General features: G+C 40.4%; 1 protein-coding gene across 5 annotated transcripts in view; it reads right to left on the reverse strand.

Moving 5' to 3' along the window:
* Positions 1-15,164, reverse strand: part of KCTD1 (potassium channel tetramerization domain containing 1) — a 122,957-nt gene that overhangs the window by 17,563 nt on the left and 90,230 nt on the right. For 4 of the 5 annotated variants that reach the window (XM_089517214.1, XM_089517217.1, XM_089517216.1 and 1 more), the window contains exon 2: positions 14,298-14,476. In XM_089517214.1, the coding sequence (XP_089373340.1) occupies positions 14,298-14,476 (179 nt within the window). Of the gene's footprint in view, positions 1-14,297; positions 14,477-14,908; positions 15,033-15,164 lie in introns of all 5 variants that reach the window. The other variant, XM_089517213.1, reaches the window with a different exon arrangement.

The following is a 15,164-nucleotide window of genomic DNA, read 5'->3' on the forward strand; positions in this document are numbered from 1 at the left end:
TTGGGATAGTAGCCTCTGAAGAAAGTGAATGAAGAAACAAATGAATAAACAAACAAATAAGAGAAATATTCTAAAGCCACGACTATTGGTCTCCTAAATATTTGTTAACATTCAAGATATTTCTAAAACAAAAGGCATATTTTCCCCAAGTGTTGTTCATATCATATTAAAGTGACTTAAAATATGAATCTTAGAGAAAACGGCAAACATCACTTCAGATTTTGCTTTATATTTCCTGTAATGTTACTTCTGTCTGAAATTTCATTGTCATCATTTATAAAGCAAAGCACAGAGAAAAGTAGCAAAATTTTCTGCCAAGTATAACAGGGCCCAGGAGCAAGATGTAGAGAGCTTCACAGTGGACCCTTGTTATACGCTGGGCTTTGGTTCCAAGATCCCCCGTGGATAACAAAATCCATGGATGCTCAAGTCCCATTAAATATAACGATACAGCAAAATGGTGTCCCTTATAAAAAATGGAAAATCAAGGTTTGATATTTGAAATTTATACTTTTTTTGAACATCAAGCTGCTGTTTGGGTCTAACAGATACTGTTAAGGTCCTAACTGTAAGTAAAGTTAGGCCCATTACAGACAGGCACCCTAGGACAGACTCAGTCCATGCTAGGGTTAGAAAGGGGCATCTCTTCCAGACGCCCCTAACCCTAGCACGGACTGAGTCCGTACGAAATGGCGGCGGCCGTTCCACACGGCCGCCGCCATCTTGATGTAGTGGACATGCTGCGTCCACACGTCACACCCCAGAAATGACAATGCGAGTGCGCACTTCGGCACTTGCGGCGCCTCTTCCAGGGTGCAGGAAGGAGCGCAATTTTCGTGCTCCTTCTTTGCAGCGTCCGGGAACCGCACCATTTGGCTGCTGCGGTTCCCAGATGCTGCAACTGGCAGTGGCGTGAGACTCCCTTCTGGGCTGTCTGTAACGCACCAGAGAGTGTGGTGGAGTCTTATTCTTTGGATGATTTTAAATCATCCGTGTATAAAAAATCCGTGTATAAGAAGTGCCGACTGTATATATTTCAAAACCCTTCATATCTGGCACTTAGTTTACATCTGTGTGTGATGTGTGGTAGTCCTCCTCACTAGAACTGCCCTTGGGCCACTGCTGTAGCCTTTTTAAGGGGCATCTGGGCTTAAGGATGAGCAGCTAGAAGAAAAACTGGAAGAAATAAGTTGAGAGAAATTAATTAGATAGTCATTAGGCAATTATCAATACAAATCTGACCAGTTCCTTCCCCTCTTTCTTAACAAGGTTTGCACTAGCCAGAATTCTTAGGACTGGCCACCTCAACATGACAAACCAAGCCTCCACAGGGCCTGTTTCAAGAGGAGAACAGAGGTACTGTAAAGCCACTAGAGCCAGCCTTATGGAACTGACATCCTGACTCAAGGCTTACCATTAATGATTTGAGAAGCTCAACTAGGATTGGTACTCATAATAAAAATACTGCAGGCTTAGTTTGTTGGAACCAAATGAGATAGAAATATGAATATTCTATGTTCCAATCACATTCTGGTTTCTTGATATCTACCCCTATCTGTTCTTTTTCTACATTGTCTGAGTGTCATGGCCAGCCAAGAACAGGTCTCGGAGGAGGAGGAGGAGGATGGGGCTCCTCCAGAGCAAGAGGTAATTGAGGCTACAGCAGGTGCTCATCCTGTTCTGCCAGAATCCAGCCCTGATCTCCCAGCCACAGAGGAGGAGGAGGCTCAGCCAGGTCCTAGTGCTGATGGGATTCCTCTGGTGGCACAGCAGCCTAGTGGTGACTCTGGGGAGGAACCAGGCCTGGACGTTCCCTCCTTTAAACAATGCAGGACTGAGAGTGCTGGCAGACGCAGGTCCAGGAGGATTGCTGAGAGACAATTGGCAAACAAGCCTCACCTGGCACCAAGGAAAGAATCTCCTACTTAAGAAACAGGGAGACACCAATTCAATGCCAGAGTTTATTGCATGATCCTTTGGTGTGACTGCTGCTTGCACTGGCTCCCTGTATCTTGACTCCTTGACTCTTGACCTTGGAACAGACTGGACTGTTGCTACTTTTGGCTGCCCTGACTCTGGACTGGACTGACTACTCTGACCTCTGTTTTCCTGACTTTGGCTCTGGCTTTCAGCTTGCTCCTTAACTATCACTCCTTGCAGGTTTGTGGACTGTTCCCAGTTGCTTGCTAATTACCTAGCTGAGCCATCCTTATTGGTGTTGTTTGTGTGTGCTGGCTGCAGTCCAGGACACTGAGGCGGGATACAAACCGCCGCTTTGCGGCGCTTCCCCGCCGCCGCTTGCTCCGTGCGGGAGCTGCAGCAGCCAAACCGCGCGGCTCCTGCGCAGAGCAAAAAAGAAGCTCCAAAATGGAGCTTCTTTTGGAGTCGCGTTTGCGACGTAGCGAGGCGCCAGGGGCGCACTCACTACGTCACAAAGGACGCGACACGTCTGGACGCTATGTGTCCAGTACGTAAAGATGGCGGCGCCCATGTGGAAGGGGCGCCGCCATCTTGTACGTATAGGATACGTACTAGGGTTAGGGGGGTGCGGAAGCACCGCCCCTTCCTAACCCTAGTACGTATCCTATACGTACTATATGGCGGTTTGTATCCCGCCTGAGTTTCCCAGACTTGATGTCAACCTATCCATGTGATTCTGTTTCCTCCAACCATCAACTATCCTACCTGGTTTTATGAAGCTATTTCTTATAATTTTTCATAAATTAATCTCTTGGCAATACAGGAATAATCCCAATGCCTTTTTGAATAGTTGCTCAGAACTTTAAATGTACCATGTTGACCAGTACTTAAGAACTGCTGAGGTCTATCTTGAAGTTGATAAAACTGATGTGTTTTAAAAAAAAAAAAGCCAGGATGCTCAAGATAACAATAAAAAATGATTGAAAACCAAAACTATGAAATATGGAAAAGTAACAATAGATGATGGAAGAAAACACTATTTTCATGTGACTATTCAGGAAGAAAATAGACAATAAATTTTTGAAAAATAATTTTCCCTTGGAATACTGAAATATTCTCAATCAAAGACAAAGATTTTAGAGGTACCAACCTCAACTAAAACCACCATCTCTCCTATCCACTGCTCATTTCTTTGGTAGAAAGCTGATGTGTGTGGTTTAGTTTCTTTTCACTTAGGCATGTTCTCAGAAAGAGATGCAGTTGAAAGATTATAATCCTCTTACAAATATTGTTAAATATTTAAAGTCTTTGCTAACCTTGCAACTAATGCTTACAACCAAAAAACAAAACATATTTCCCTCATTTTGAAATTTCTTAAATGTAGTGTGAAATTAGCTGCAAGAGCTAAGAACAATCACATCTCTTCCACTGTCCGAATATTCTAGTTGATAACAGCTTACAATGATTGTAGTCCTCTGCTTATATATTCAGGGCGAGGGAGGGGAGGGGGTCATACCTGATTTTCACCCTGCTTCTTTCTTTTACAATGTATCATCAAGCCGATGATGTTTTTGATGAAGTGTTTCACACAGGGGCCTGAAGATAATGAATTCAATGGCAATATTTAAAGGATCATTTGTCAATTCAGTATTGATTATTTGTGCTGCTCCAAGACAGGAAGAGTTCTCATTTTTTAAAATATAAGCTGTGGAGCCCTGAAGCATCTTCTTAAACCATTTAACAAGAAATCAATTTTCAGATAGGTAAAAGGAGCCTAGAAGAGTCATAATGAACCTGAGTGTTCTGGATTTCATTCAGCTAAATCTAAAGCAAGGCCAGACAAGTTTAGAACCTATTTCTTTGTAGAGAAACTCTACAAAAAGTTTTGCTTCTACTGTTTAGAATTTGCGGTTATGGCTCTTGACTAAAGCCATAAATTAGTGTCTTAGTACTTGAGACATAATGTCTAGTTGCACAAGAATGTAAATTAATTGTTACCACTAATGAGGACACAGAAAAAGCAGTTACTATGCAAAATAGATTTTGGTGTTTATATATAAGGGAGGAAACCATTATACCTTGCAATCATATTAATTAATCTCCAGATACTGTAACAAATTATGTGCAGGTTATTCCATTCACATACAGCAGACAAAAGCATTACACAGAATAAAACCTCTTTTCAATTAAAAGTTCTCCTTCAACTTCAACTTTTGAAATTATAGTTTACACCTATCTTCTGTTCACATGATGGAACACTGAAGGGACTTTTTTGCCCAATATAAATGACTGTAGGCATATTCTAACAGAGAAAACACAGAAAACTCAAATGAAGTATATAATATACTAGTATCTCATTATTTTTATACTGTGCCCTATTTTCTTATTTAACTGCTTGACATAACAGAAGAACACTAGCATCTTTCTGTCTCTCTCAACTGCCTTTTGCAGTAAAAAGGCAAAAGACAAAAAAGTGAGACTTTGCTAAATTCAAAATATGTTGTGTTAATACAAGTTTATTTATGTCAAATTTAAATTTGGCATAGGTTTTATTTTTAATGCCCATTGCAGCCTAACTTTGCTGAATGAAGAAATATGATTGTTTTTATTTATTTAATTTGCATCCCAATTCTTTGCTTCTAACTGGCCAAGAAGTGAATAGAATTCTGAATTTCAGTATACTAAATGAAACACTGTTAACAGTGACACTATCCAATTATGTTTTTTTTTTCCAGTTCAACTGTTGTTAACATGGTTTGAACTGATAAGAATAACATTTGACTAGGTCATTAAAAGAGTGATGATAAGTTAAATTATATAGGTTTTAAATGACAGATGTAAATTTTAGCACACAAATATATAATGCATTTCTTCATTGAACCAGAAAAGAAACGTCTTGAAATTTTAATATAGGCTATATAACATTTAATATCGTAACATTATTATTAAAAGAGAACAGTATATAAATTATATTTTCATATCACCTCTATGTGAAATGTTTCTACAGCAGCTGATAAGTGGTGACTGTTGAAATAATGCACTGATGGATGCAAGGAAGGATAACATGAAAGTGATCAGGAAAGAATAACTGGCTGAAGTCATAGGTGCAGAAGTAGGAGTACAACCTATCATGAATGGAACTGAGATTGGTAAAGAAATGAAAAGGGGTTAGGAGGGATTAAACAAGAAAACCAGAAGAGATGAGGTCTCTTTGTTGGGTAACTAATGCTGTAAAACGGGAATGAACAAAGTGTGATTCCATCCAGCCTTCTAGGCCATTTTGCACACCCCCTAGACCTTATGTCTTCTTCCAAAAATTCTGGGATGGTGATAGAGATTCTTGCCCCCTAATGGCCAAGAGAACCTCCCCAAGCCTCTGAGGGGATGATACTATAAGTAGGCATGTGATGATTATTCACTGCTGTTTGTATACGGGGTTTCTCTCTCTCAATCCCTTTATGTTTTTCTTCATGAGCCAAGAGGTATGTCAGCTTCCCCTTGAAGTGTAAAAATTTTCAGATACAGTCATTTACAAATGAAATAATGAGCAAGAATTCAATTTAAAATTTGATTTTTATTGTTTACATACTTTACTTAAACAATGCCTCTCAGTAGGCAGTAGCTATTAGACCAAGCACTTAACACCTAGTATGCTTCTGCTGACCAAAACTTTAAAAGCCTTTTCATCCAAATACTTCATTGGTTTAAGGGGCTAAAACAGCTGTCCCCACCTCCCACACACCCGCCCCAATGCAGGGAGAGAAAAGCTTAATCTCATCCTCTTTCTCCATATATAATTATGTATATTTTTTCCATCTCTTCTTGTAATTCAGCTTTTTAAAAAAGCTAGACAGCTCCTTTAATCCAATCAAACAGAGATGGGAGCTGTGGCCCTCTTTACATTGTTGGATCACAACTCCAGATATGGGAATTCTGTGGCCCTCCATACACTGTTGGACTACAATTTCCAGCATGCCTCACCATTGGCCATGCTGGCTAAAGCTGCCAGAAGTTGCAGTCCCTCAACATTCTGATGGTTATACAATTCCATCCATCATCAGCAAGACTGGGCAATGGAACTGTAGGACACTGGCATGCTCTGAACATTGTGCATTACAGGTCATTACATTATTTTGTGTCCAAGGCCATGTGACTGTTTTAATGCTCTTGTACTCAGTAGGAGGCTAGTAGTTGTAGCAGAGCTCACAATAGTATTGTTGAAATCTTATGAACAATTTGTGGTGTTTTTTCTACATTCACCAAATTTGTGCAGCACTTTTTCATATGGTGTTGATTAATGATCAAACATGGCACAGAGGGGATACCAATGTTTGTGTCTTGTGATGTGTGGATGTTTACTGAGTAATCTGGCCTACACAGAACTCTGAAAATGTACTTTTTTGGACTAAAACTCCCAGAATCCCCTAGCCAGCATGATTTTTTATTTCCATTGCCTTCCTCTGAGAAAATGGGACACTCAGGGCTAAATGAGAATTTGAACCCTGGACTCCCAGAGTTAATATTAAGTATACAGCTTTTATTTTTCAAAGCCAAATGTGACTCATTTTGAGCAACTTTTGGACCACTGTGTTTTTTTCTAATGTATGTATTATAATAATAATAATAATAATAATAATAATAATAATAATAATAATAATATAACAGAGATCCTTGTGTCATTTTCTCATATTCCTTTTGTCATGGACCTTCATGGCCAGTTTTTGCAGGATTTTTCCCCCCTAGGAGCAGATCTCATGGCCCTTATTTGCCCATTTCAGACTGAGGGCCGGAACAGACCAGCATAAAAAGCCAGTTTCTATCTGGCTTGGGAATGTGGCATACACACGATGCACGCACCCAAGATGCCTGGATGCTGCCCGGCTACCCACACAAGGGTCAGCTTCCAGGCACTCCAGCAGCGCAGCATGTAGATGCTTCATGGTGCCAGAGCACCTTAAAGTCAACTTCTGGCTACAGTTGCCGCAGCCCCAATCTGGCTTTGTCAGGGTGGCTTCAAGCTGCCCCTTTGGGGTGGTCTGTTCACCCCTGAGTTAGTCCAGTATAACTTTGAATTACAAAGTTGTATTACATGAGACAGACTTCACAACAATATACTGGTGCTGGGGGGAAAAAAATCATTTTTCCGTAGCTACCTTGAAACTTGAAGTAAATTTGGTAGAAATCTGTCGATCTGGTTTTATATGGTATGGTAACAACACAGAAAACAAAAGGTTGAACAGACTAGTAAAAAACAACACTACTTGTGTTATAAAAATATAACATCTTTTCCAGTACATACTGGTAGATTCCCAATTGTGTAGAACTATAACTCCCTTCATCCTCAGATGGCTTGGTAGTTCAGGTGATGAGAATTGTAGTCCAACCCAGCTAGAGTGAACTACATTGCAGCTCTTTAACCCTTGGCACCAGCATATTATATACAGCAAATCATATGCCTCTGTAAGAAGCCCACACTGGGCATGCTGGGTCTATGATTCAGAAAGCTGTAATTAAAAAATGTAACTTTTGTAGTCTTTGATGGAAAGCAATAAAAGAACAATTGTTCCTTCCTTATTTGTACAATATTTGTGGATTTTACATGTGTTTATTCCATCAAGACATATGCCTTATAATTTGTGCTTTGCACATGCTTATGCTCAACAGTGTTACTGTAGGAGGGAGTTATATCTCTTTTGAGGCGCATGTGAAATGCAGCTGGCTATACTTTTGTAATCTGAATAAACATCCTCCTACTTTATTGTCAGCTACTCAAGTATATTTTGCTTTAAATGAGAACTGGGAGAGATCAAAGCTGCAGGCCCAGGACACAATTTGAGCAAATGTTTGCTTTTAGTCCTTTGCGAATTTGTCAGGAGCAAGATGAGCAACTTGAAGTATTTTGTTTTGTGAAGAGTGAGAAGAGTCATAAAATTTCCCACCTGCACCTTCAGAAATGAGGCTAGCCAAGGGAGAATTTTACAGTACTAACCATGGGCCATTTTGTTATGCTTTTCAGCCTCCTCACTGTATTCATGGCCTCTGGAAGCCTTCCTTTAAACTAGGAAATCTGATCACTTTCTGGTTTGAAACAAGCTAAGAGATAAAAAAAAAAAATAGTGAGGTTAAAATGAATCAAAGTTTGGTGAAATAATCAGTAGCAACGGCCAGCAGCCTTGGGAACACTACTAGATATTTGGGGGATAATGAGATACATTTTTGGCTCCTCCCATATTTTAGGAAGATGGAGCACAAAGCAATATGACTTTCCAGGGTCGCCATAAATATGCAGTGAAAAGGTTGAAAGAAATTTCTATAAGATTTCAAATTTTGCCAGAGAGAAAACGTATTGGCAAAGGTAAGGTAGAAGGCCTACAGCTGAAGAAAGGGCCACAAGTTTTGAATACTCTGCATACAGCAAAAGTTTGCAGTTATCACTGATTCTAACCTTCTTTGAAGGTTCAGGAGAAGCAGATCTTATCTTTAAAAGCTTATAAAATACCCCAAAACACCATTCTGATTACAGGGATAAGCCTTCATCATATTTCATACTTGGCAGTTGGGAAGAGATGGTTGCAAGTGAGGTTTGGTGACTTCTGTACATGGCATAGAATTAAATTCAGAATAAGGAAAGTTAATCACCTTGGAACCAGTGGAGCTATAAGTTACAATGGACTGTGTCTCCAGAAACACACCCATGAGGTTCAAATAAGTGTGGTGTTTTTGACCACTGCCAAGTCCACTAGGAAGTCAACTAGTAAGAAAGAAGGCAGAGAGTTAGATATGAATAGAACCTGATTTTTTTTTTAAAAAAAAATACAATAAGCCTAAGGAAGCTAGCTTGAACTGGGTCAACCCATTGCTTAATCTAGCCCAGGATTGTTGACACAGACTGACAGTATCTTTTCAGAGTTTCAGGAAAGTGTCTTTCCAGCCTTACCTAAAGATATGGGGGATTTAATTTGGGACCTTCTGCATGCAAAACATGTGTGCAGCCCCTGAGCTAGAGGTAAGATTTTATTGGCCAAAATACAAGTTTGAAGACAATACCATCAGATTCAAAGGACCTTCCCCATTTTGTGCTTCTTCTTTAAGAAGCACTGGGAAACAAATTGCACAAATGGCAAACCTTTCCAAATGCAAAGCCAGCAAAAAAGTGGAATAGAGCCAGCCTGAAACAGTCTAGAACTTGGCAGCTATATCCTGAAGCTTCAAACATGCCCTGTGGGTGGCCATGGGTGTTGGCTGCAAAACTACAAGCGGAGTCAGTTTGGTTCTGCAATTATATACATGCTGTGTATGAAGCTGCTTAGCACCTATGCAGCAATTTAGGAAAGACCAACATAGCAGAAGCTATTTCATTTGGAAATGAATTAATGTATTGCAATTATCACCTCAGAACACTGAAGAGGCATGACCAAAAACTGAATGCATGGAACATGTCATGAAAATTATATGAATCCACACAAATAATAAGATGGAAATATGAGGCTATTAAAAGAAGTACTGTTTCTCACTCTGAATAGATGCCATTGTGCATCTCAGTAAATGACCTAAGATATATCAGTAGGACTAAGTCATGTAAAGAGCCCTTCTATCCCCCTCTCCCTAAGATTCTTCAATAGAAGACACTGGACCTGTAAATCTTTGGAATAGACATTCTTGTTCAGAGATAGTAATGGCACAATTTGAGACATGCTGAAGGTGGAAAGTCCACTTCCCTCATATCCAATGTTTCTTGTAAATTAACTATTGGGTAAGTGGAATCAGATTTGAAAAGAAAATGTTGTTATGGTGACTCTAAGATGACCCTATCAAATCTTATCCTATATTAAAGAGATCTCAACAGCACCCAACACTGGGGCTTACATATTTTACCTACTTTATACCGAGATGTTTTTGGGTGGGTTTTGTGGAGGAGGAGTTTGATTTAATTTTTTAAAAAAGGGTCTTCAGCACAGTCTCTCTTTCAGCACCATAAGGTTGTTGTTGTTGTGTGCCTTCAAGTCAGTTCTGACTTATGGTGACCCTAAACCAAACCTATTGTGGGGTTTTCTTGGCAAGATTTGTTCGGAGGAGGTTTGCCACTGCCTTCCCCTGAGGCTGAAAGCATGTGACTTGCCCATTAGTGAGTTTCATGACAGAGCAGGGCCTCCAAAGTCTTAGTCCAACACTCAACCACTACACCATGCATAACTGCTTAACTAGTATTCTGAATCATCTCCTTCTTTGCATTGTCAAAAAATTCCGTCAGTCTCCAGCTGCTCCACACAGACACACAGATTTCCTTCTAACAGCTCTAAATGACCCACAAATAACTGGCTGTGTACTCCTCAACGGGGCAACCACTTCTTACTACAAATACCAACTGTAAAATGAAGGAGACAATTCTGGAACCTCCCCCTCATCCCTCTTCCAAATACCATCTTCCAGCATTTCGCTTGCTATCTGACACAGCAGGTGATGCCCCTCACTACAGAAGTGGGAAGGAACAGTAAAACTATGGAACAACAGCTGTAAAGGAGCTAAAGAATCCCTTTCCACCACTTCAAATGGAGAGTGAAAAGACAACATCCTGTGTCTGAGGAAAGAGGTGCTAACCCACCATTTGAGAAGCTAAATTGGAAGAATGACCTTAGTTGATTTGATGTTGCCAAAAAAAGCAATATACTTGCAGTCACACATGGCCAAAGAAACTACACAGTTTAAAAATACTGCCTGAGACACACATGCAAACACAATTTTAAAGCTGTCTCTGTATCTAGAAAAGTATTCCTACTTATTAATATGGTGTTTTGTATCCAATAATACTAGGATATGGACTTTGTCTACCAATACAGTTTGTAACCAACATTGTTCATTTGTCTGGTGAAGAAAATGACAGAATGATCTGTGACAACTGAGAAAGGGAACACTGATATACAGTCCAGGCTTAAATGCACAATTTTGATGCTGTTCGTTTTTTTTTTTTTTTAGAGGATATGGTAAGGGTTTTTTTCCCCACAAGAATATTCTACTTAGTATCACACACTGAAATTTTTTTAAAGAACTTTCTAAGATTTATTGCTTTTTTTCTAATTGTTACTGACACTTATCATGTTAACAGAAAAAAATCTAGACAATTTGAAAGAGAGCAAAATTATTTTGACTAAATTCAACCCCTTTTTTATTTTAAAGAAACTGGAGGCAAGCACTCAAATAAAATTGGCTGGTACAACCATGTCAGCAACAAGGCAGGTAGGCTGTGAACAATTTGCTAAACACTTTGCAGATAAAATCACTCAGATCTATTCTGACTTGCATATTATAATTAATACAGATCCACTGGATGTAACTTTGGCACCTACTTGTCCAATATTAATTGGTAGTTTTCACCATGTACAGCCTGAGGATGTGGACAGGATCCTTGGAAATGCAAGGGCCACCATATGTATGCTAGAACTTTGACCTTCTTATTAAATAGGCCAGAAAGAGAATGACCCAGGTGGACAGTGGTAGTGTGCAATACCTGTCTTAAGCAAGGCATGGTTCCCACTTGCCTAGAGGAGGCAGTTGGAAGATCCTTGATAAACAATGCCTCCATGGATCACACTCTATGGAACTGACCAATCTCTTAATATTCCATTTTTTGATAAAATATTGGAGTGTGCAGCTACTTCCCAGTTCCATGGGTTTCTGGATGAGACTGATTATCTAGATACATTTCAGTTTGACTTCAGACTCAGTTATGGGAAAGAAACAGCTTTGATGGGAACTGGATAGTAGAAGCATGTCCCGGTTGGCTCTGCTGGGTCACTCAACAGCATTCAGTACTTTCAACTATGGTTCAGCCATGATTCAATACTGTCAACAAGCATTCATTATCATCAGTTTCTGGGACACCTCTCTGGGATGGGACTCAGAGGTATTGTTCTATAGTGGCTCCATTCCTTCCTTGAAGGACAAACCCAGAAGGTGATGCTGGGGATCTTCTGTTCAGTTCCTTAGCTACTGGCTTGTGGAGTTCTACAGGACTCTTTCTTGTTCTCCGTGCTATTTAATATAAACATGAAGCTGCTGGGAGAGCTTGCCTGGAGTTTGAGGATCAGGTGTCACCAGCCTGCTGATGATACTCAGCACTATCTTGAAACTTATGGCTCATTCCCACTGGCAGAATAAAACAGGTTGTGATTCGGATCTGCTCCGTGTCTGTAACCGATTTCAAAAGATCCCTCATTCTCACTATAAAAGGGGATCTTTTTTATGCCACTTGAATTGGTTTTCTTTTTTTTATCCCCATTTGCACTGCTTCAAGCCAGAGATAGGGGAAGCCAGCGATGGAGCACAAGCCGGCAAGGGGGGAGAGCAAAGGCCGGCAACAGTGAGCAGGCACTGCGGAAGCCAAGCTGGGAAGAAAGGAAAGCACCGAAGGGGGGGTTGGGGACAGAGAAGGAGGATGAAGGGGAGGACAATGTGCTTTGCAAGTAGTTACAAAATCAAACAATCGCATAGTCTATCAATCACATATTCTATCAATTTAATTTTTTTAAAAAAGTACACTGGCAGCGCTTCAAGGGCAGGGATGGTGGATCTGTCAAAACGTCACCCCTCTGCCATTTGTCCCTCTTTGCCTTACAAGTAGTTACAAAATCAAACAATCGTATATTCTATCAATCATATATTCTATCAATTTAATTAAAAAAAACAAGTACACAGGCAGCACTGCAAGGGGGGGAATGGTGGATCTGTCAAAACATCACCCCTCTGCTATTTGTTCCTCCCCTCAGAAAGAATCGATTCTGATCTGGTGTTCCCACTTTTAGGAATCCTGTCAGAACCTATTGTTCTCAAAAGAACCTCATAATAACTGTCACCAAAACCCCCCATGCTTTTTGCATTTGCTCTGCTTTATTTCCCAAGGAATCGATCCAATGAGGATCAGAATCAATTTCCAGTAGGAACTAGGGGCATATACCCCGAATCAGTATTCTGAGCTTATCGTAGTGGGAATGGCCCCTCAATCTAGACAAGACAGAATTGCTTCCGGTCAGTTGAGAGGCATATCAAGGAATAAAGATTCAATCTGTGCTGGATGGGGTTAAACTTCCCCTAAAGATGCAGGTTTGCAACTTGGGTGTGGTCCTGGATTCAGCCCTGAACCTGATCGCTCAGGTTTCTGCAGTAGCCAGGAGTGCATTTGCACAGTTAAAGCAAGTGCGCCAGCTGCACCCATCCCTTGGGACTTGGCTATGGTGACACATGCCTCAGTTACATCCCTGCTGCATTACTATAATACATTGTATGCAGGACTGCCTTTGAAATGTATTAGAAACTTCAACTGGTCCAAACAGCTGCAGCAGGATTACTAACAAGTGCTGGTTACAGGGAACACACAACTCTCATGTTGCCACAGCTCTACTGGCTGTTTGTCTTGTTTTTCAGGCATGATTCAAAGTGCTGGTTATGATCTATAAAGCCCCATATGGCTCAGGTGCAGCCTATCTGAAAGATTGTATGTTCCCATGTGACATAGAGGGAAAAGGAATGAAGCTGTGGTACCTATGTTTTCTCCTTCCCATTACTTGTTTAATTCAGAAGATCCATCTGCCAGTGATCCCCTTGGAGTCTGCAGGCAGAAGGATGCACTGACTGGTGCCAGTACCATAAAGCTTTTGTATGTCAAGAACATGCACAGAACCCAGTGGACCTACAAGAAAAAGTCCAAAACTTACCACTACTCTTGTCAACCTCCTTCTCCTCAGAGGATAATAATACACAGTAACTTTTATGACATTAGAAACTGTATCTCCCTCAAAAGAAATATATCTGGTACTGGATCAAGTTATTATAGAGTGCAAGGAAGTATTTTAGGGTGGAGAATGCAAATGGCAGAATCACCTCTTTCCTACTCCAGGTCTTTGATTACTGCAAGTGTGCTAACTCTAGCTGTTGGAGAAGCTCTGGCTGCTTCACAATGCAAACCCATAGTCATTTATTTTGCCAATTCTTCTCTTGGACTAGCCAACTACTCATGTACTATAAACATCAGATGCTGAGAGATTTTGAGAAATATTTTATTCTAAAGCAGATTTTCTGATTGTAAAGTTGGGGGTTATCACCATATAGTGATACTGTATGAAACACCTGCAAGAGGGGTTGAAGGACAGAGCAGAAAGAGCTGGTGTATGAGTGATGTGGGCCAGCTAGGTTGGGTTGTGAGCAAAGAAATAACACCCAATGGTGAGCATTTAATAAAATGTTTCTGAAGTACAATTTCAATACACCAAGAGAAAGGTAAAACACTCAATGATACGAAAAGTGTTATATTACAGAGGTCAGACATAAAAAGTGAATAAACTAACAATGGTGCCAGAGACATGCAACATAATCCTTAGAATTACCTTGAATCAGGATATTTAGTAAGTGTGGCCAAGCTGCTGGTGTACATATGCCCACCCACATCAATATGTACTGGTGCATTGGATTTTGTGAGCTGTGCTGGCGTGGGGATGCCTTGATTGTTCAAAGGAGATGCAGGGGACCTAGTGATCAGAGGTCTTGACATATTGGGCCGGCTGTCCTGTGAAAAGACACAAACACCATTAGGAACATGGCTTTTGAATTTATGGGAAAAGCTAACAAAAATAAAAACAGTCAAATTAACATTTAGGAGTAATTAAATTTAGTATTACCACCACTAAATCTCAGTCTCTCCCCCATACACACACACACACACACACACACACACACACACACACACACACACTTTTAAAGATTAAGGTGAAGTTGAATAAACATAGTGTTGCTTGGATGCACAGTATAAGACAGTATTTTTCAGGCTTTCATTTAAAAACAGAAACAGATTGATCACCATAACTGGTTAAGACACTAATGTTCTTATAGTTTACATCTGAGATCAAAAATATGAATGTTACTGGGGTTGGGGGAGTTGGATTTTGCTATGTCCCAAACCCTCCTATTGGCTAAGCAGTTAGAATAGGTAAATACAAACCCTCAGCTCTTCCATTCTGCCAACTCTTCTCTTGAATTTCCAATTCACATATCACGCAAACAGAAGAGGAAACACCTGGACTAGCCAACTGTTCATGTACTGTAAAACATGGGGCACCGACAGCCTTTGAGAAAGACATTTTCCATGTAAATATACAAGTTGTGACAGATGCCCCTCTGCACCCAAGTCAGCTGCTATTCCCAGCAGCTTCCCAAAAGAAAACTCCGAAAGGGAGCACGGCAGGCAGATGCAGTTG

Source organism: Sceloporus occidentalis, unplaced genomic scaffold, assembly GCF_023333645.1.
Source record: "Sceloporus occidentalis isolate IW3139 unplaced genomic scaffold, rSceOcc1.0.p SCAF_3, whole genome shotgun sequence".
Classification (NCBI taxonomy): domain Eukaryota; kingdom Metazoa; phylum Chordata; class Lepidosauria; order Squamata; family Phrynosomatidae; genus Sceloporus; species Sceloporus occidentalis.